Source organism: Hemitrygon akajei, chromosome 9 (assembly GCF_048418815.1).
Source record: "Hemitrygon akajei chromosome 9, sHemAka1.3, whole genome shotgun sequence".
Lineage (NCBI taxonomy): Eukaryota > Metazoa > Chordata > Chondrichthyes > Myliobatiformes > Dasyatidae > Hemitrygon > Hemitrygon akajei.
The window spans coordinates 161,971,630-161,992,041 of NC_133132.1; the positions used below are offsets into that span (position 1 = coordinate 161,971,630).

General features: G+C 40.7%; 1 protein-coding gene across 1 annotated transcript in view; it reads right to left on the bottom strand.

Annotated features, from left to right (window-relative positions):
- The window catches only part of lama4 (laminin, alpha 4), a 186,053-nt gene that overhangs the window by 122,293 nt on the left and 43,348 nt on the right, over nucleotides 1-20,412 (bottom strand). Inside the window, exons 3-7 of the mRNA XM_073057415.1 lie at nucleotides 14,531-14,658; nucleotides 7,631-7,711; nucleotides 5,219-5,430; nucleotides 2,028-2,128; nucleotides 389-569 (exon numbers count right to left, since the gene is read on the bottom strand). Of these exons, the coding sequence (XP_072913516.1) occupies nucleotides 389-569; nucleotides 2,028-2,128; nucleotides 5,219-5,430; nucleotides 7,631-7,711; nucleotides 14,531-14,658 (703 nt within the window). The remainder of the gene's footprint in view (nucleotides 1-388; nucleotides 570-2,027; nucleotides 2,129-5,218; nucleotides 5,431-7,630; nucleotides 7,712-14,530; nucleotides 14,659-20,412) is intronic.

A 20,412-nucleotide genomic window follows, 5' to 3' on the forward strand; every position in this document is an offset into this window, starting at 1 on the left:
ACGACTCAATTTGCTTCACTGTGCTTCTCATAGAGGATTAGTTTTGATCAGTACTGATGCACCATCAATAACTCTGAGACGTGGGTTAAGGTAGGCTTTTATTGGCTGGAAGAAAGCACAAGCAGCAAGTGACCATCACACAACATCCTGGAGACTGAGGAAGGGTCTGTGGCTCCAATCGCCTTTATACCGGGGTCCGTGGGAGGAGCCACAAGAGCCGTCAGTGGGGGGGGGGGGGGGGGGGTGTCCAGACAGGTATAAGTAATTCACCACAAGTACATAAGCTAATTTTAGACACTTTTGCTTGTTCTAATCCCTTTCTTTTTTTGTTTACTTTGCCCAATCTTACTCTCATTAAAAACTTACTTCTACAATGGACTAAACTTACTCTGGCACCCGTATGGTCCATAGTTCCAGAACCCATATAAACAGTGGTCACAGCGCTTTCCAGTAACTCCATGTAGGCATGAGCACTGGCCGTTCAAAGGGTCACAATATTTATCCTTCGCAGCCAGGGCACACTCACATTTCGAACACCCGGAACAGCTGCTGTATCCATAGTAACCAATCTGCAAAAAAAAAATCAGAACAAAATATAAAACGATAAACAACTCTGAAGTTATTAATTTATAGTTTAGAATTTATCCAGCTGTACTATGGTTATTTCAAAAGCAGTAAGTTTTTCAGTGTGTTTCTTGCTGATCTAATTCATACACTGGCAGCTAGTGAATATTTTATATGTAATAATATTTGTGCATTTACTCTAGATTTGGAACCTTTTAATTGGTATTCAAGCAGCAACCACAGAAATAAGCAAACAGTTTTTTTTCAGGACCGGAAAGGAAGGGGAAAGACGTCAGAAAGATTCCTGTCCTGAGGAAGGCTCTCGGCCCAATGTGAAGACTTTTTTTTTTCATTTCCACATATGCTGCCTGACCTGAGTTCCTGATGCATTTTGCATGTCATGCTCTGGATTTCCAGCATCTGCAGAATTTCCCGTGTTTATGTGGTATTCAAGCCTTATGTGACATAAAGGAAAAAATAAACTAAATGATTTCAATATTTGTATTTCCCTCATTATTAACTTGTGAATCCATGATAAATTAAAAATAAAGAGGTTCCAACATGTCAGGTAACACCATCACATTCCTATTCGTTAGAGGTTAGTTCCTAGATCTTTCTTATTTAGCATGAATTGAAAATAATTTTATCTGAATTATAATGTTATTGTCGAACTTTTGGGAGGAATAGAAATTAAAAGCACGTTTATGAATTTTTGTTTTTAAGTGTTGCTAATGCAAATCTCCATTACACTGCTGTGGTATATGGAAATGATTCTGTTCTCAGATGAAGGAACTTACTTTGCTCCTCACCTCTGAGGAAGAGCAGGATGTCTTTACACAAGACCAAGACCTGACAAATTTTTAACAGGTCCCCTGCTAAGTTTAAGTTGAGCCCACTCCACAATCCTGCTTCCTGAAAGGATGCCATGCTGCGTTTGAGTCCAAAAATATGGAATAAAATTGCTGATTACAGCTACCGAGAGGCTGTTAAACCAGTCTTCTGCTTATCTTCTATCAGCAAAACAAATTCGTGCTCTCTCTATACAGCTGAACAAATATTCCCAGCTGCATTTAAGTTTCCCCATGCTCCACAGCCAACCCCTCATCTCCACTACCCCAAGGTTAAAAAAAAAGCCTTCTAAACAAACACCTTAAACCAAGAACATCTCAGGTTGATGAAACATGTTGGATGCTCTTCCCCACGTATTCAGTGAAAAGACATCCATAGGCCAAACTACTACATTCTCTTTCCTTCAACTGGACCTCTCTCTTTCCTCTTTCCTTTTCTCTTTTCACTTTATTTTTTCTCCCTTTCCAACCTCCTAGTTACTTGTGTGCTACCTTCCTTACTAACCCCCACTCCCTTCACCGCTGTTTGATTGGAAAACAGTACTTTGTTCATAATATAATGGGAGATTGACTGGTTTAATCCAATAACCTCAGAAAATTACTTGAGGTACTCACCTCACAATGGTCACATAGGGCTCCTGTAACTCCTGGCTTACATTGGCAATGCCCAGTCTCATGATGACACTCACTGGTTCCACATTTCTGACAAGGACACTCTTTTAGAAATAAAAAGGTACTCTTTTAGTTCTGGGACAATTTAAGATCAACATCATTTAAAAGAGATCTGATGGCTTTTGAGAAATCTGTCACGGTTCAATGGTGCACTGTTATCTTACGCAAGCTTTTCGGGAAACCGGCATTGGCCAGAATTTCCTAAATTACACTGAGCTGAACATCGCAATAATAATTCCCTGTCAACACCCCCTGATGCCACAGTTCCAGCAAGGATCATTTGCACAAAGTGAAACATAAAACATCGCATAGTAAGGGTGAAAATGCATCTCGAGCAGCAGGGGCAATGAGAGGGGTAGGATTATATTTCCCGACACTAACTTGTTCTCAGAGCTAACCTTGCCTTTCCTGCTCCCTGTCGTTGAAATACAAGTCCAGGATAGGTGTCTGAAGAAGGACATTTCAAAATTAAAGAAGAGAATGCTGGAACTACTTAGTAGGGCTTGAACGCATAAAATATGTGTTTTAAATCAATAACCTTTGATCAGAAAGTAGTTACAATCATTATTGATGGTGCAGAGTACACTGGGATGCCAGCATGCAGGATACTCAACTAAAGTTTACTGATGGGCCTGCTTGTAGAGAATGTGACTCCTCCCATGTGGGAGTGGCTAATTGAATGGCACAGGAATATCACTATTAGCTACCACTATACATCCCCACCCATTTCCGGTTTAATTTTTAATTTTTCCCATTTCTGATGATGATCATTTGAATCAACGTCTGAAAACACTGAGCCAGTGATGTTCTTTTCCTCGTTCCCTCCCTCCACAAATGCTGCCTGACCTCTTGATCATTTCAGTTCTTATTTCAGCCCTTCAGCAGCTCTTTCAGCTAATCTTCAATTTTAAAAGAGATTCTGCTCTTGCAAGCCACCTTTTCACATTTAGACAGGGTTATGAATAGGGTGGGGCAGTGGTGGAATTATAGGAGAAAATAACAAGGGAAAATTGGATAGGTATATGGACAGGAAAGGAGTGGAGGGTTATGGGCTGAGTGCGGGTAGGTGGGACTAGATGAGATTAAGAGTTTGGCACAGACTAGGAGGGCTGGAATGACCTGTTTTCGTACTGTGATTGTTATATGGTTATATGGTAAAAGGAATGCTGCTGAAGCGGGAATCATCCAAACAAGAGGACAATAAATCAGTGTTCCTGATTATACTTTCTAAGATTAGGATCTCTTTGGAGATGAATCACTCTATTCAGGTCATGCACCCTTGTGCTCCGAGAGGCAGGCTCTATCAAACGTCTCTAGAGATACGTCTCTATCAAAGGTGGTGTAAGTTGCTCCTTCCCTCCGCTAGCCCGCAGGTAATCTTGGGCAAGGTGTGGCGCCTGCTTAACCCGTCCCCCTATCGATCAGGGTCACATGAAGCCATGGGAACAGGTGGTGGGTGGTTGTATGAGCAGCTGGTACATATCACAAGACCTGGTTATACACCAATGCCAGGCAGGCAACCTCTGAACAGCATTGATATTGGCTGGGGAGATCACCTGTCTTGTAAAGACTCTGCCCAGAAGATGCCAATGGCAAAGCACTTCTGTAGAAAAGTTTGACAAGAACAATCATGGCCATGGAAAGACATGATCGCCCATGTAATACCGCAGAGCGCATAATGAATGAGCCAACACTTGTGTTCATGTCATTGGTCCAGTTAAGCTTCTGACAATCATGTCTCAGTCCATCTTCCCTCTCCACTGTGATATTTACATTTATGATGGTGAAGTCAATGAAGGTCAAGAGCAGATACTTAGAGCCTCACTTTTTGAAGATGGCCATTACTTGGCGATTTTGTTCTTTGCCACTTAAAGTTCAAAGTTCAAAGTATATTTTTATTCTCAAAGTACATATATGTCACCATATACAATCCTAAGTTTCAATTTTTGCAGACATACTTAATAAATCTATAGAATAATAACCATAATAAAATCAATGAAATACTGCCCAACCAGGCCATTCAACCAGAGTGCAGAAGACAACACACTGTGCAAGTACAAAATGAGGAAATAATAATAAATAAAGCAATAAATATTGAGAACATGAGATGAAGAGTCATTGAAAGTGAGTCCTTTGGTTGTGGTAGCATCTTAGTGAAGGGGCAAATGGATTTGTGTGAAGTTTTCACCTTTGGTTCAAGAATCTGATGGTTGAGAGGCAGTAATCCTTCCTGAACCTGGTGCTGAGAGACCTGATGCTGCTGTACCTTCTCCCTGATGACAGCAGTGAGGAGAGAGCATGTCCTGGGTGCTGGGGGTCCCCGATGATGGATGCTGCTTTTCTGTTAAAGAGTTTCATGTAAATGTACAGCCCATCTGAGAAAGCTGTTTAAGTTTTGCCATCTGTTAGGAATGGGTTGTTACATTATATGAGCCATTATAAAGCCAGTAAAGATCTAAGGCATCCTTACAGTCTTCCATACCCGATTGTAGCATGCCTCCCCTATAGAGTTCTCTGAAATTTTCACTGATTATATTTAACACGATTTTTAGGTTATAGCCGCTACCACAGGTTTATGAGGAAATTTATTAAATTTCATTTGCGATTGTTAAAGGATTATGAGAAAGATGAAAAATAAAGTAAGTATTTTCTAAACAATAACAAGAACAGTATCATCGTAGTAAACTTTCTAGAAAGTCATAATGTATTTCTAAGATATTTGGCTCATGCACTTGGGGCTTGATGTTCTTTCTGCTGATTGCACACTTTTTTTTCAGAGGTGTAGGGGCTTGACGTTCTTGTTGCCGTTTATGCGATTTGTGACTTGTATGTGTGCTGGGGGGAGGGTTGATAATCTTGTTGCCAATTCTGCAATTTGTTTTTTTCGTATGTGGGGGTTGATGTTTATCTTTGAATGGATTCCATGGTTTTCTTTGTTTCATGGCTATCTGGAGAAGACGAATCTCAAAGTTATATACTGCATACATACTTCAATAATAATGTACCTAGAACCATGATTCACTGCCAAATATTACATGGAATTAAACAGACTAAAATATTTAATATCCAATTTTTTTTTTTACTTATTTGAAAGTCAGAAGAAATGTTGCTCAATTTCAACTAGACAAACGTACCTGTGCAGTTTTTGGCCTTGATGGCATCTCCATAGTAACCCGAGGCACATTGCTCACAATGGAGCCCAGTTGTATTTTTCAGACAATTGCGGCAATGTCCAGTTATTTCATCGCAGTCATCAAATATTAGGTTAGGATCGGAGTTGCCATTACAGTTGCATTTTTTGCAATTTTGCTGTACCAAAGGTGAGCCATAGTAACCAGGTGCACATCTGGAATAAAAAATCCACATCCTTCAAAACCACAAGCAGCTGTGCCTTCTATTTTAAGGAGTTTAAATAACTGGTCATTTTTGAAGTGAGCCTCACTAACTGATAACTACTATTTTTGGAAATGGAACATGTTCTGTCTTTGTACTGAGCATCATTATGTGTGGCATGTAGTTCAGCAGTTAGTATAATTCTTTACAGCAACAATTTCTACTGCTATCAGTGAGGAGTTTATATGATCTTCCCATAACCTTGTGGGATTCATCCGGGTGCTCTCGTTTCCTCCCACATTCCAAAGAGACGTTCGGCTAGGGTTAGTGAGTTGTAAGAATGCTAGGCTAGCTGCAGAAGTGTGGTGGTAGTTGGGGGCTGCTCCAGGTCCTCTTTGGACTGTGTTGGTTGTTGATGTAAACAACACACTTCATTGAATGTTTTACAGCTTCAATGTACACGTGACAAATAAAGCTTATCTTTAATTTTTTAATCCTTAATCTTAATTATGAGGAACCGTAGGCCAATCAAGAAGGATTTGCATGAAACTTAGTTTCTCCCTGAAAATTTTGCAAAAATGGTATCTTGTTGCCTTGGTCCCCATTCAATTCAGCCAGCTGGCATAACGGTCTTGTATTTCTGGGATAGATACGTCCCAAATATATTCACAGTCTTCTTTTTCACAGCAACATAAATGCATAGAACTGCCACTCAACTTCCCTGACAGCATCAACTATCTTATTGAACTTGTTTTAATTTAATCAACTTTTAATTGATTTGTGGGGGGCTGGGAAAAATCTATGTTGAGAGCAACATGCACAAAATGCTGGAAGAACTCAGCAAGTCAGGCAGCATTTTTGGATTCAAAATGTTCTTCTTATTTGGAATATATCTGTCTTGCACTTCCCTCATTTTTCGCAGAAACTCCAGCCATTTCTGCACTGCTCTCCTTCCTGCTAGTGTCCCTTTCCAGTCAACCTTGGCCAGTTCCCCTCTCATGCCACTGTAACTTCCTTTATTCCACTGAAATATCGACACATCGGAATTTAGTCATGTCAAGTTTTGTTTGTAAATTCTATTGTGTATCATTTTTCCTGCAATGTTGTGGTGGCACGGTAGTGTAGTGGTTAGCACAACGCTTTCCAGTACCAGCAACCCATGTGCAAATCCCCCTGCTGCCTGTAAGGAGTTTGTACGTTCTGCCTGTGACAGTGTGGATTTCCTCCAGGTGCTTTGGTTTCCTCCCACAGTCCAAAGACATATCCTTCGCTAGGTTAAATGGTCAGTGTTAATTGTCCAATGGTTAGACCAGGATTAAAGCAAGGGATTGCTGGAGAACTCAAGGGGCTGGAAGGGCCTATTCTGCACTGTATTCAATAAATAAATAAATAAATTTCAACATAGTATATGGTAGCACATTTGTACTTTGAACCGTGAAATTTGAAGTGTAAGGTTAGTATGGTAATCCCACAAGGGGGAGAGGAATACTGGAGATATGATAACAGTACATGATGAATTATAAAAAGGGCAGTGCTTATTCTTAAGACACACCAATAGTACTAATGGTCAGTTCTATGTGACAAATATTGTAATTCTTGTTAAACGTCTTTGATACTGTAATGTCAAAGTGATGTCCGAAAGCAGTCACTTTGGCATTACAGTCACCCTAGCAGCCACCTACTCACTAAATTACCGTCAGGGAGACGCCAGCTAAGTCCATCACCACCAGGACTACACGCCATCTCCGAAGCTTCTTTCCGGTAGCTATCCAGCTTCTCAACAAAACTAACTTTCCCCTGTACAACATCCACTAAATAGTCTTTCCTGTTCTCCCTGTTCTGTTGATAACTATTGGTTCTGTTATATGTTCACATTTATTCAAGTTCGATATTGGCGTTTGCACATGTGACCATTCAGGATCAGAATTAGAATCAGGTTCAATATCGTTGGCATATGTTAGTCTGTTAATTGCTGATTTTTCATGGCTGTTTGTCCTAATATCTTGCAAGTTGTTGGTTCCCATTGTGTTGTCCGTTATGCTATTGTCCTGTGTTTAATGCTTGGCATTGAACCACAATCAATTCTGGTATGTTTCACATACTGGCAATAAAATGATTATAATTCTGATAAAAACAATTCAACATGGACCTAGATAAAAACAGTTCTCTTGACATGTAAAATCAATGCACTCAGCCAAAGAAATATTACTAACCTTTCACATTTGGATCCAGCATAATTTTCTTTACACATACAACGCAATTTATCATTCTTAATCATGCAGGAAACTGCAAAACTGAGAAAAATAAATAAACACAGAGAAAGTACATAAATTTCATATTCTCATAAGCTCTAACATATTAGGCCAGATCAGGCTTGACATTGTGATATTCATTGGCTGCTCTAATTAAGGTGCAAACTTAGTACTATCATAAGCAACAACTGTTGTAGCATGGGTCCCACATGATCGTACTATCGAAAGCTACTTTTGTGTAGAAGAAAGACACTGTGGCGTAACAGTTAGCGCAACGCTATTACAGCTCGGGGCGATGGAATTTGGAGTTCAATTCGGATATCCTCTGTAAGGTGTCAGTACATCTCCCCCGTGGAATGTGTGGATTTTCTCTGGGTTCTCTGGTTTCCTCCCATAAAGATGAACCAGTTAGTAGGCTAATTAGTCTCATGATTAGGTTAGGGTTAAATTGGGGGTGCATTGTTGGGCAGCATGGCCTGAAGGGACTATTCTGCTTTGTATCTCAATAAATAAGTAGAAGGGCGAAGCAAGGTCAAGATGGTGCTAAACGGGGTCTCCTTTGCTTACATCTTTGGAACCAGCTCTATTTCTATCTTTGATGTCTCCTTTTTTCCTTTTCAAAGTTCTTTTGAAGACCCTGACCTGGAGTTACACTCTCAGTTCTTTGCATGAATGAGACCCGCTTTCAGGGCCTCACGACTGGCCACTTTTTGATATCCCAAGGATGCAGCCTGGAAGACTAGTATGCCTTCAGGGTGCCAGATTTTCATTACTCTGGAGACAGGCTGATTCTAGGCTGGTGCCCCTGACTGAAGCATCGCAGAAGAACATGGAACATCGGGAGCAGTGGGCTAGCTGCTGGGGGGGTTGTGTGTCCAGAGAGCTGCGTGTTTCTGCTGCCGACTCTCTGGGCGCAGAGGTCGGAAAAACTTCTAACATCTTAAATCGGCCAGTTGTTTGTTATGTCTCCCTCTTCGCTGTGAAATGGGGATACCTCTTTTTGCCTTATTAGGGAGAGAGAGACAGAGCTTGTGGTATGTCGAGTTACCGAGTGAACGAGTAGTCTTTGGGGTATTGCTAGTCTGTGTCTGTGCTGCACACTTGAGTGCTCGGTGGGGGGCGCTCATGTTTTTTTGCTGGAGGGGGAGGGGGGTCATTGCTTGTGTGTGGGGGGGATCTGAGGGGGCTTTGGGGTTCTCATGTTTAACGGTCATTCATTATTTGGGGGAACTCCTCTGTTTTCATGGATGGTTGCGAAGAAAAAGCATTTCAGGATGTATATTGTATACATATCTCTGACATTAAATGTACCTATTGGACTTAAGTAAATACAAAAATAAATTAATCAATTGATCATTACTACCTCTTCCATTAACAGAAGGCATTAATTGTATACAAAACAAGCTGTAAGCTACGTATTAACATCGATCAAAAATTAAGCTCTTCTATGTAGAATCTCAATTTACATCTGAAAATTTTTCATAGACTTGAAGCATAATTAAAACACTAATAATTTTCAAGATTTTGCTTTCAGTTTTTGATTTACATGGAAACACACTTAAAAAAAACTTTGCCACTTGATCCAAAGCTCATTCAAAAACAGAAGACGGAAGACACTGCTGGGGAATTGAAGGCCCAATCTCCACATTTGCTTCTGAATCCGGGTGTGCAGGGCACTGGATGACAAAAAATACAGGGTTGTCTTGGGGTTAGAGGACTGTGTATGTGCGTGAGGGGAGGGGAGGAATGGGACTTGATTTGCTGCTGTTGTTTTATTTGCTTGCTGTGTTGTGTTTCACTGAGTTCATCAGGCTTAGGCAAGATCAAGTCTGGGTGAGGTACATTGTCTTGTAAGTTAGTCTCTCTCTGTCCTTACTTGTTCATTCCTCATCTGTTAGGGCATAGTAGATTAGTGAGAATGGCTCCGGGGCAGTGTTTTGTACTCTGGGTGGGATGTGGGAATTCTGGGAGAGCCTCTGTTTCCCAGACAAACACATCTGCACCAGGTGCACCGAGTTACAGCTTCTGAGAGAACATATTATGGAACTTGATGATTTCAACTCTTACAGGAGAAAGAGGAAGTGATAGACGGGAGCTACAGGGAGGTACAGGGAGCTACAAGTATCTGGGAGTACAGTTAGACGAGAAGCTAGACTGGACTGCCAACACAGATGCCTTGTGCAGGAAGGCACAGAGTCGACTGTACTTCCTTAGAAGGTTGGCGTCATTCAATGTCTGTAGTGAGATGCTGAAGATGTTCTATAGGTCAGTTGTGGAGAGCGCCCTCTTCTTTGTGGTGGTGTGTTGGGGAGGAAGCATTAAGAAGAGGGACGCCTCACGTCTTAATAAGCTGGTAAGGAAGGCGGGCTCTGTCGTGGGCAAAGTACTGGAGAGTTTAACATTGGTAGCTGAGCGAAGGGCGCTGAGTAGGCTACGGTCAATTATGGAAAACTCTGAACATCCTCTACATAGCACCATCCAGAGACAGAGAAGCAGTTTCAGCGACAGGTTACTATCGATGCAATGCTCCTCAGACAGGATGAAGAGGTCAATACTCCCCAATGCCATTAGGCTTTACAATTCAACCGCCAGGACTTAAGAACTTTTTAAAAGCTATTATTAATGCTTTTTGAGATAGTGATTTAGATGCATATCATATTTTTTACTGAGTTAAGTATTATATGTAATTAGTTTTGCTACAACAAGTGTATGGGACATTGGAAAAAAAGTTGAATTTCCCCATGGGGATGAATAAAGTATCTATCTATCTATCTATTCACCCCTAGGTTGCAGGGGACAGGTAAATGGGTGACTGTCAGGAGGATGAGGAGAGATATAGAGCCAGTGCAGAGTACATCTGTGGCTCTTCCCCTCAGTAATAAGTATACAACTTCAGATACTATTGAGGGGGACAATCTACCAGGGGGAGCGATAATGACCGGGTCTCTGGCACTGAGTCTGGTGCTGTGGGTCAGTCGAGCGGAGAGGTGAAGAGGACGGCAGTGTTGATAGGTGATGCCTTAATCAGAGGACCAGAGATGAGGTTCTGCAGAGATATCTGAATGGTATACTGACTCCCTGATGCCAGGATCTGGTCTCGGATTTGGGTCAAAAGCAATGGCAAACAGCCAGAAGTCCTGCTATGTATTGGCATCAATGACATAGGTAGACAAGGTGAAGAAGTCCTAAAGAGAGATTTCGGGGAGATAGGTAAAAAGCTGAGAAACAGGACCTCCAGGGTAGTAATCTCTGGATTACTCCCTGTATCATGTACCAGTGAGGGTAAGAATAGGATGATCTGGCAGATGAATGGATGGTTGAGGAACTAGTACAGGTGGGAGGGGTCCAGATTTATGGATCTCTTGTGGGGAAGGTATGACCTGTACAAAAGGGACGGGTTGCACCCGAACCCGAGGGGGTCCAATATCCTTGTGGGCAGGTTGACTACAGTTGTTCAGGTGGGTTTAAACTAATTTGGCAGGGGTATGGGAACTGGAGTGAGTGCAGAGATGAGGTAGTTGGTTTACAAACAGTGGCAATGTGTAGCAAGGAGAGGCTGATGACAGGGCAAAATTGCAGTCAACAGGATAGCTGCCAAGGTAAAAGATGGACAAAATCGAAGATGGTGAAAGCAGGACTGATGGTGTTGTATTTGACTGCGCACAGTATACAGAATAAAGTAGATAAACTTGTAGCATAGTTACACATTGGCAAGTATGATGGAGTAGACATCATTGAATCATGGTTGAAAGAAGATTATAGCTGGGAGCTTAATGTCCAAGGATACACATTGCATTAAAAGGACAGGCTGAAAGGCAGAGGGGTTGGCATGGCTCTGTTGATAAAAAATGAAATCAAATCATTAGAAAGAGGTGATAAAGGGTTGGACAGTATTGAATCATTGTAGATAGAGCTAAGAAACTACAAGGGTAAAAAGTCCCTGATGGGAGTTACAGGCAGTCCCCTAAACAGTAGTGAAGTTATGGTCTACAAATTACAATCAGAGGCAGAAAATGCAAGCCAAAAAAAGCAATGTTACAATAGTCATGGGGGATTTCAATATGCCGGTAGATTGGAAGAATCAGGTTGGATTCCAAGAGGGGGAATTTCTAGAATGTCTATCAGATGGATTATTAGAGCAGCTCGTGATTGAGCCCACTAGGGGATCAGCTACTCTGGACTGGCTGTTGTGCAATGAACCAGAATTGACTAGAGAGCTTAGGGTAAAAGTCTGCAGACGATACAAAGATAGGTGGAGGGCAGGTAGTTTGAGGGAGTAAACAGGCTACAGAAGGACTTGAACCGATTAAGAGATTGGGCAAAGAAGAAGCAGTTGTAATACCGTGTCAGGAAGTGTTTGGTCATGCACTATGATAGAAGAACTGAAAGGGCTGACTACTTTCTAAATGGAGAGAAACTGAGGTGCAAAGTGACTTGGGAGTCCTTGTGCAGGATTCCCTGAAGATTAATTTGCAGGTTCAGTCTGTGGTGACAAAGGCAAATTTGATGTTAGTATTGATTTCAAGAGGACTAGAATATGAAAGGAAGGATGTAATGTTGAGACTTTATAAAGCACTTGTGAGTTTTCACTTGAGTTTTGTGAGCAATCTTGGGCCCTTTTTCTTAGAAAGGATGGGCTGAAACTGGAGAGGGCTCAAAGAGGGTTAACAAAAATGATTCCAGGTTTGAATGGCTTGTCATATGTAGTGTGTTTGATGCCTCTGGGCCTGCATTCACTGGAATTCAGAAGAATGAGGGGTGAACTCATTGAGACCTATCAAATAGTGAAAGGCCTCGATGGAGTGGATGTGAAGATGATGTTACATATGGTGGGTGGGTCTAAGTCTCAGAATAGAGGGGCATCCTTTCAGAAAGTCGAAGAGGAGGAATTTCCTTAGCTATAGAGTGGAAAGATTTGGGCCTGCCATCATTGGAATTTAGAAGAATGCAGGAGGATCTTATTGAAACCTACCAAATGGTGGAAGGACTAGATAGAGTGGATGTGGAGAGGATGTTTCCTATGGTGGTATCCAAAACTAGAGGGCACAACCTCAAAGTTTAACAGTGGGTGACCTTTAGAATGGAGGTAAGGAGGAACTTTTTTAGCCAGAGAGTAGTGAATCTATGGAAAGCTCTGCCACAGACTGCGGTGGAGGCCAAGTCACTGGTTAAAGTGGAAGTTAATAGTTTCTTGATTGGTCAGGGCATGAAGGGATATGGGGAGAAGGCAGGTGATTGAGGCTGAGAGGGAAAATGGATCAGCCATGATGAAATGGCAGAGCAGACTTAATGGACCAAATGGATAATTCTGCCCCAATGTTGTATGGTCTTACGGTGCTCAGTGTGGTTCTGCCAATCATTGCTAGCGTGTGATGCTGGCATCAGAACGTGTGGCAACACTTGTAGCCAGCCTGCAGCACCCGCTTGGGTGTGTTTGCTGTTAATGCATAAGATGCATTTCACTATATATTTGTCAGTACCTCCAGTTGAACTTTGTCTTTTTGTGTGTTTTCCCCTAGCCATCAGTCTGTGGTTTTGTATTGCCACGTGTTCCTGTCCCCGCTCCTGCTCTACTCCGGCCCCTGTATTACTCAGTACTCCGTCTCTCATCTGTTTCCCATTATTACCTGTTCTACTGCCACCTGTGTCTCATTGTGCTCCACCTATCATCCACCTCTCTGTTTATTGCTCAGTGTATTTCAGTTCTGTGCTTTCACCTGTTTGTTGCCATATTGTGTTAGTGAGTTTTCCTGAGCCTTTCCAACATTTGTATCTGTACTCTGTCCGTCTGAATATCGACTCTGCCTGTTTTCCGATTCTGGTTTTTGGATTTCTCTGGATGTTTTGATCTCTGTCTGAACTTTGATGCTGACTTTGTTGCCCCTTTGGATTTTATACTCAGTAAATGTGACAGTGCGCTCAGTACTGGGTCTGCGATTGGGTCCGTGCTTCAGTGTCCTGACAATATTTCAATGTACATATGGTAAATAATCTTGAATTTTGATTCACAGTACAGATTCTGAGATGTACTGTATATCCCCAATGTATTTCTAAAACTAATATTGCTTCAGAATCCCAATCAGATTTATTATCTCCAGCATATGTCGTGAAATTTGTTGACTTTGTGGCAGCAGTCCAATGCAATACATCATAATAGAGAAAAAAACAGAATTAAAGTACATAATCGCTTAAATTAAATAAGTAGTGTAAAAATAAATAAATCATGAGGTATTCTTCATTGGTTCAATGTTCATCCAGAAATTGGATGGCGGAGAGGAAGAGCAACACACACAAAATACTAGAGGAACTGAGCAGGCCAGGCAGAATCTATGGAAAAAAGTACAGTCAACTTTTCAGGCCAAAATCATTCAGCAGGACTCAGATTTTCTCTTGTTTGTGGCAGAGAGGGAGAAGCTATTCTTGACTCCTAGAATATGCACCTACTGGCTTCGGTTCCTCCTTCCTGATAGTAGCAATGAGGACAAGGCATAACCTGGGTGATGGGGATTCTTAACAATGTTCTTGGAGAGATCAGGATCTGCAATATTATGTTTCTCATTTCTATAAAGTGATATCCATTCAATAAGATGGAATCCTCATTTGAAATTCATTAGAGACTAATTCATTGGCACTAGGTTCTTTGGTTTGATATTTTTATGTAGGACCTTGTGTTTAGCTTAAACTAACATGCATAAAGTTTGGTGATTCTACAATTAGGTGTCACTAATACATTGAAAATGAAATCTCATTTGACATTTTCCATTACACATCTTAGAGTTACATGATACATATTGTTTGCTATTTTTGTTGCATCAAGCAGAAACAAGATTGCAGTTAACTGATCAAGTTTATCCAACTTACTTGTATGAAGGCACACTCAGAGGACAAGGGCAAGGTTGGCAAGACTTATAATGGCCTTGAACGACATCACCAATGTATCCATCAAGACATTTTTCACAGTGGTCTCCAGTTGTGTTATTCTGACATTGCTGGAAGTGAAAATTTTTTCAGATCTCATCACTTAGTTGAGTGAAATAATGCAAACCAGTTCTAAAGTAGCTATTTTTACCTTTGAATTATTTGATTTAGTTGTCACTTTGAAGCCTAGGTGAGTAAATTATTCATAAATTACCAGAAAGAGAACTTCAAAGTTCAAATTAAATTCATTGTCAAAGTATATGTCATCATATACTAACTTGAGATTTGTCTTCTTGCAGGCACTTACAGGAAAATAAAGAAATACAATAGAATCAATGAAAAACTATAAATAACTAAGATTGCAGCATATAAGATCAACATTAGTATATAGGCGGGATATTGAAAAATTAGCCAAGTGGTGCCATGACAACAACCTCTGACTTAATGTCAGTTAGACCAGGGAGTTGTTTATTGATTTCAGAAGAAGGAAACCAGAGATCCATGAGCTCATCAGTTGTCATCAGAGGTGGAGAGGGAATTTAAATTCCTCAATGTTATTCTTTTGGATGACCTGTCCATGTAAGTGCAATTACAAAAAAAGCAACATCTCTACTTACTTAGGAATTTGTGAACATTTGTCATGACATCTAAAACTTTAATAAACTTCCATAGATGTGTAGTGGAGAGTAGATTGACTGGCTGCATCAGAGCCTGGTATGGAAATCCTACCTACAAAAAGCAGGGCATATAGCCCAGTCTGTCATTGGTGGAGCCCTTTCCACTACTGTGCACATCTGCATGAATTGGTGTCACAGGAAAGCAATGCCCATCATCAGGGACTCCACCAGCAAGGACATGCACTCTTCTCCTAGCTGCTATCACGAAGAAGATACTGGAGCCTCAGGACTTGCACCACCAGGTTCAGGAACAGTTACTACCCCTCAGTCATCAGGCTTTTAAACCAAATGGGATAACTTCACTCAACTTCACTTGCCCCATCACTGAAATATGCCCACAACCAATGGACTCTCTTGCAAGGACTCTTCAATTCATGTTCTTAATATTGTTTATTTATTTATTTATTATCATTATTTCTTTCTTTTTGTATTTGTACATTTTGTTGTCTTGTGCACTCTGATCAAATGTCCAAGCTGGGTGATCTGTCATTGATTTTGTTATGGTTATTATGCATAGATTTATTGAGTATGCTCGCAAGAAAACAAACCTTGGGCTTGTTTATGGTACTTTGATAATAAATTTCATTCGCTCTTTGGCTGATAAACAAAAGACAAATTGTTCAAGTAATAATGACGTAATGCTGAGTTGTCAATTCCTTGAAAGTGATTCTATAGGTTCTGGAGTTAATTCAGTGTTGAGGTGAGCAAAGTTATCCACACTGGTCAGGAGTCTGATGGTTGACAGTTAATATAGGAGACCTAGTGCTCCAATCCCTCTTGTCAGATGGTAGTATTGAGAAGAGATCAAGGCCTGGATGTTGGCATTCCTTGATACATGCTGCTTTCTTGTGGCAGAACTACTTGCATTTATGCACAGTGGCAGAGAGGACAGGCATGTATCCATCACTTTTTGTAGACCCCTTCATTCCTGCACATTGGTGTATCCATACTGGGCCATAAGACAACCTGTCAGGATACTCTCCACCGCACATCTACAGAAGCCTGTCAAAGTTTTAGATGACATACTGAATCTACACACACTGCTAAGCAACTAGTGTCGTTGTTGTGCCTTCTTTGTGATGGTCTGAGGACAGATGTATTTTGATTTTGGTTTTCAGATTATCGTCATGGAAAGTACTTTTTAAAAAATTATAAACAATACTGTTTTTCTGATATTATTACTATTGAGCTAAAATCAAATTTACCGTGGGACACTGCTTTGAGAAAAAGAATGCTATTTATAGATAAGAGGACACACCAAAGCAAAACATACTAAGCAGGGCCTGTGGTGAGAAGAACCATGATGACAGAAATGCCTTCATCACATTGCTCCCCATTCAAGTGTAATGACAGTTCCTATGTGCTTGCCTGATGGCCACAGATTTGTTCAGTTCCAATCATGGACAAATTATCATTGCTCTATCAAGCCCAACATCACCACTGGTTACCTTTACAATAGAATTCCAATACATATCAGATCCAACATGTACCATCTTATTCTTTCCTTCCTATTGTCTAAAGCTTTAAATTCCTCTTACTAATAAAGCAGCAATTCACTTGATATTCTGGTTCAGTAAACTGCTTGTGGTGTTCAGAATATAGTCTTCCCTATATTGGGGAAAGCCAAGCCAGGCTGGTTGATGGCTTTGCAGAATACTACTGACCCCATTTGCCTATTGCATAAAGTTTTCATCCCACTCTTGTGATCTCTATGTCTTTGATCTTCGACACTGATACATCAAAGTGCATTGAAAACTCATGGAACAACTATTCATCTTCCTGATGGATATGGTCCAGTCTGGGGTATGATCACAATGATGGTTTCAGATAATTAGACCTAATGTGGCCTGATATATCAACTGCTTATTCCCCTCCACAGATGCTGCCCGACCTGCTGAGTTCCTGCTGAGAGTTGCTCTGGATTTCCAGCATCTGCAGAACTCCTTGTGTTCAGATAATTAGCCTGTCTAGTCCAATCTCTCATATATCCAGATTTTTTTCTTCCTTCCCTACCGGTATTCAGATTTCATTGACTCCACCAGAAGGCACACCTATTGTTGTTCATTAATATTTATCATCCTCTCTCAGCTACATTCCATCACGTGTGCCACTTAATCTCGGACACAAGAGATTCTGCACATGCTGAAAATCTCGAGCAACGCACACACAAAATGCTGGAGCAACTCAGCAAGTCAAGCAGCATCTGTGGAGGAAATTCACAACCTCCTGCTCTCCACACCATCCACTGTTTCCCCTAAGCAGCATGGGTGCATGGCCTCGTGGTGACAGAAATGCTCCCGCGCACATAGACATTGTTGCCACACAGCTGGGAGTTGGACACAGCTAGAAAAAGTTTACAAAACATGAAAGATTTTCTTTGTTGTACTGTATTTCAAGATAAACTTCAATTAATAAAGTATGTGAGTTGTCAAATTTCTTTCTAAATATTCATAGTATACAAAGTACATATTACAGGAAAAAAAATAAGTGCCTTGCAGTTTTCAGGCCGTATAAAAACTTCCCGCTCAGAGCAATGGTTGGTCCATGCAGCTATAAAAATAATAGAGGCAACTTTGACCCCGTCACACACTTCCCCTTCTGTTTTTTCCCGCTCCACCACACCAACAGTATTTTGCTTAGAGTTTGCACCTATTTTTGCTGTTTTGTAAGGAAATCTTTACTTCCGATTTAATTAACTTGTTGGACTTTAATTTGAATCCAGTTTCAGGAGGTGGAAAGTGTATTTAGTTTCCAGTGCAAGATGTGTGTAAGTTTATTGATAATGTGTGTGGTTCACACATCTGCATTTTCAGTTCCATTAAATATGTGCATGAGATGGCAGTGTTGCTGGCTGAAAGCCTCAGAAAATGGCTTCATTCAAGACTAAAATGGATTATTGATTTGATGATGACGCAATTAGTTTCTCCTCAAGCCTTTTGATTGTTACTGACAATAAATCTTCTGCACAATGCAGTGACAGAATCTTCTGTGTAATGCAGTCTCTTGTTAATATAAGGGCTAATTTTAAAAAATTTTGATTTTGTCACTGACAAGATTGGTAAATATAAAATATAGAATTTAAATCTTCAATGTGATGATGATAGAATTGAGAATACATTCTGTGGTACCAGTTCATTAATTTAATTTATCAAGGTTTAATAACAACTTTAAAAAGATTGTTTTGGCTTCTCAAAATGTTTAATCTTTTACTTAAGTAGTTTCTCTATAAAAACTGTGCCCACTGGTCCAATATAATCAACTACTTCATGTCTAATCTAAGACATGAGCCAGTTGATCATATTGGGCCAGTGGGCACAGTTTTCTAAATATGAAACACTCAGTCGCCAACTTAGACAGAATAAGAAAATGAAGATACATAGTTTCTTTCCTATTCTTTGATTTATTTCAGATTATTTTATGTTATTTTAGAACAGAATTAATAACAGCACATTGCAGGCCCCTTTGGCCCATGATGTTGCGTTGACTTTTTACCTACTCTTAGATCAATCTAACACCCCCTCCCATCAAGTGCTCCATTTTTTCTTTATACATGAGTTTCTTAAATGCCCCTAATGTAGGTATCTCCTCCATCACTCGCAGCACCCACCAATCAGCACATTAATAAACCAACTACCTCTGACAACCTCCACTGTTCTTTCCTCCAATCACTTTGAAAATGTCCTCTTGTATTAGTATTTCTGACCTGGGAACAGGTTGCTGATTGTCAGCTTTATCAATGTCTTTTATCAAATTATACATCTCTATCAAGTCATCTCTCATCCCCCTTCACTGATTTTACTGACTGAACTGATTTGACATCAGGAAAATATGTTTCTAAATCATTCTAATGTTTAAATTAATATTTTTTTTTTGCTTTTTAGTACTGATGATTGTTTTAACTGTTATGTTTAGCAAAAACCTTTGGAAATGGATCAGAGGTCCTATAAAAGCACGGGTCGTTAAAAGGTCATAAAAGAGACCTTTGAACCAGGCCTCAGGTTTCACCATCTGAGAGCTAATTGCTGTTCCTGTACTACTCCTTTTTGTAAGGTCACCATAGCAGTGATGTCTCAAGTTTCATTTGGATCTCATTCATTCACTCATTATGTGGCATGTCCTATGACGTGAACAGTCATGGTCTTTCCGGGGCCATGATTGTTCTTGGCATTTTTTTTTAGAGAAGTGGTTTGCCCTTGCTGCCTTCTGGGCAGTGTCTTTACAAAACAGATGACCCTATCAATACTCTTCAGAGGTTGTCTGCCCGGCGTCAGTGGTCGCATAATCAGGACTTGTGATATGCATCAGCTGCTCATACAACCATCCACCACCTACTCCCACAGCTTCACATGACCCTGAGCAGGGGAGCTAAGCAGGTGCTACATCTTGCCCAAGATTGACTTGCAGGCTAGCAGAGGGAAGGAGTGCTTTACACCTCCTTTGGTAAAGATGTATCTCCACCCCACCACCCATTGAACTCTAAAGCCCTATAAAATAATAGCGTTGGTATAAGAGTTGCAAGAGGCTGGGTTTTACAAACATGAGGTATCATTTGAGTTCATCATGACCTGGCCTGGTTTGAGGGTAAAATAAAATGCAGGTTAATTTTATTTTGGGTAAGGTAGATAAAACAAACCAGTGATTATACTTTGCTTTATAAACAGAAGAGATTCTGCAGATGCTGTAAATCCAGAGTAACACATACAAAATAGTGGAGGAACTCAGCCCTCTGCAAGGTCAAGCAGCATCTATGCAAATGAATAAACCATCAGTGATTTGTGGTGAGGCCCTTCCTCATGACTGGAAAGGAAGGGGGAAGAAAGAAGGATAAGAAGGCGGGGGCAGGGGAAGAAGTAAGTACTAGCTAGAAGATGATACATGACGGCCGGCATGGTAGCATAATGATTAGCGTAACTCTTTACAGTACTAGCAACCCAGGTTCAATTCCCACCGCTGTCTGTAAGGAGTTTATATGTTCTCCCTATCACCCCTTGGGTTTTGTCTGGTGCTCCAGTTTCCTCCCACAGTCCAAAGGTGTACTGGTTGGTAGGCTGACTGGTCATTATAAATTGTCCCATGATTCCACACGGTAGGCTTATTCAGAAAGTCAGAAGGCATGGGATCCAGGGAAGATTGGCCAGGTGGATTCAG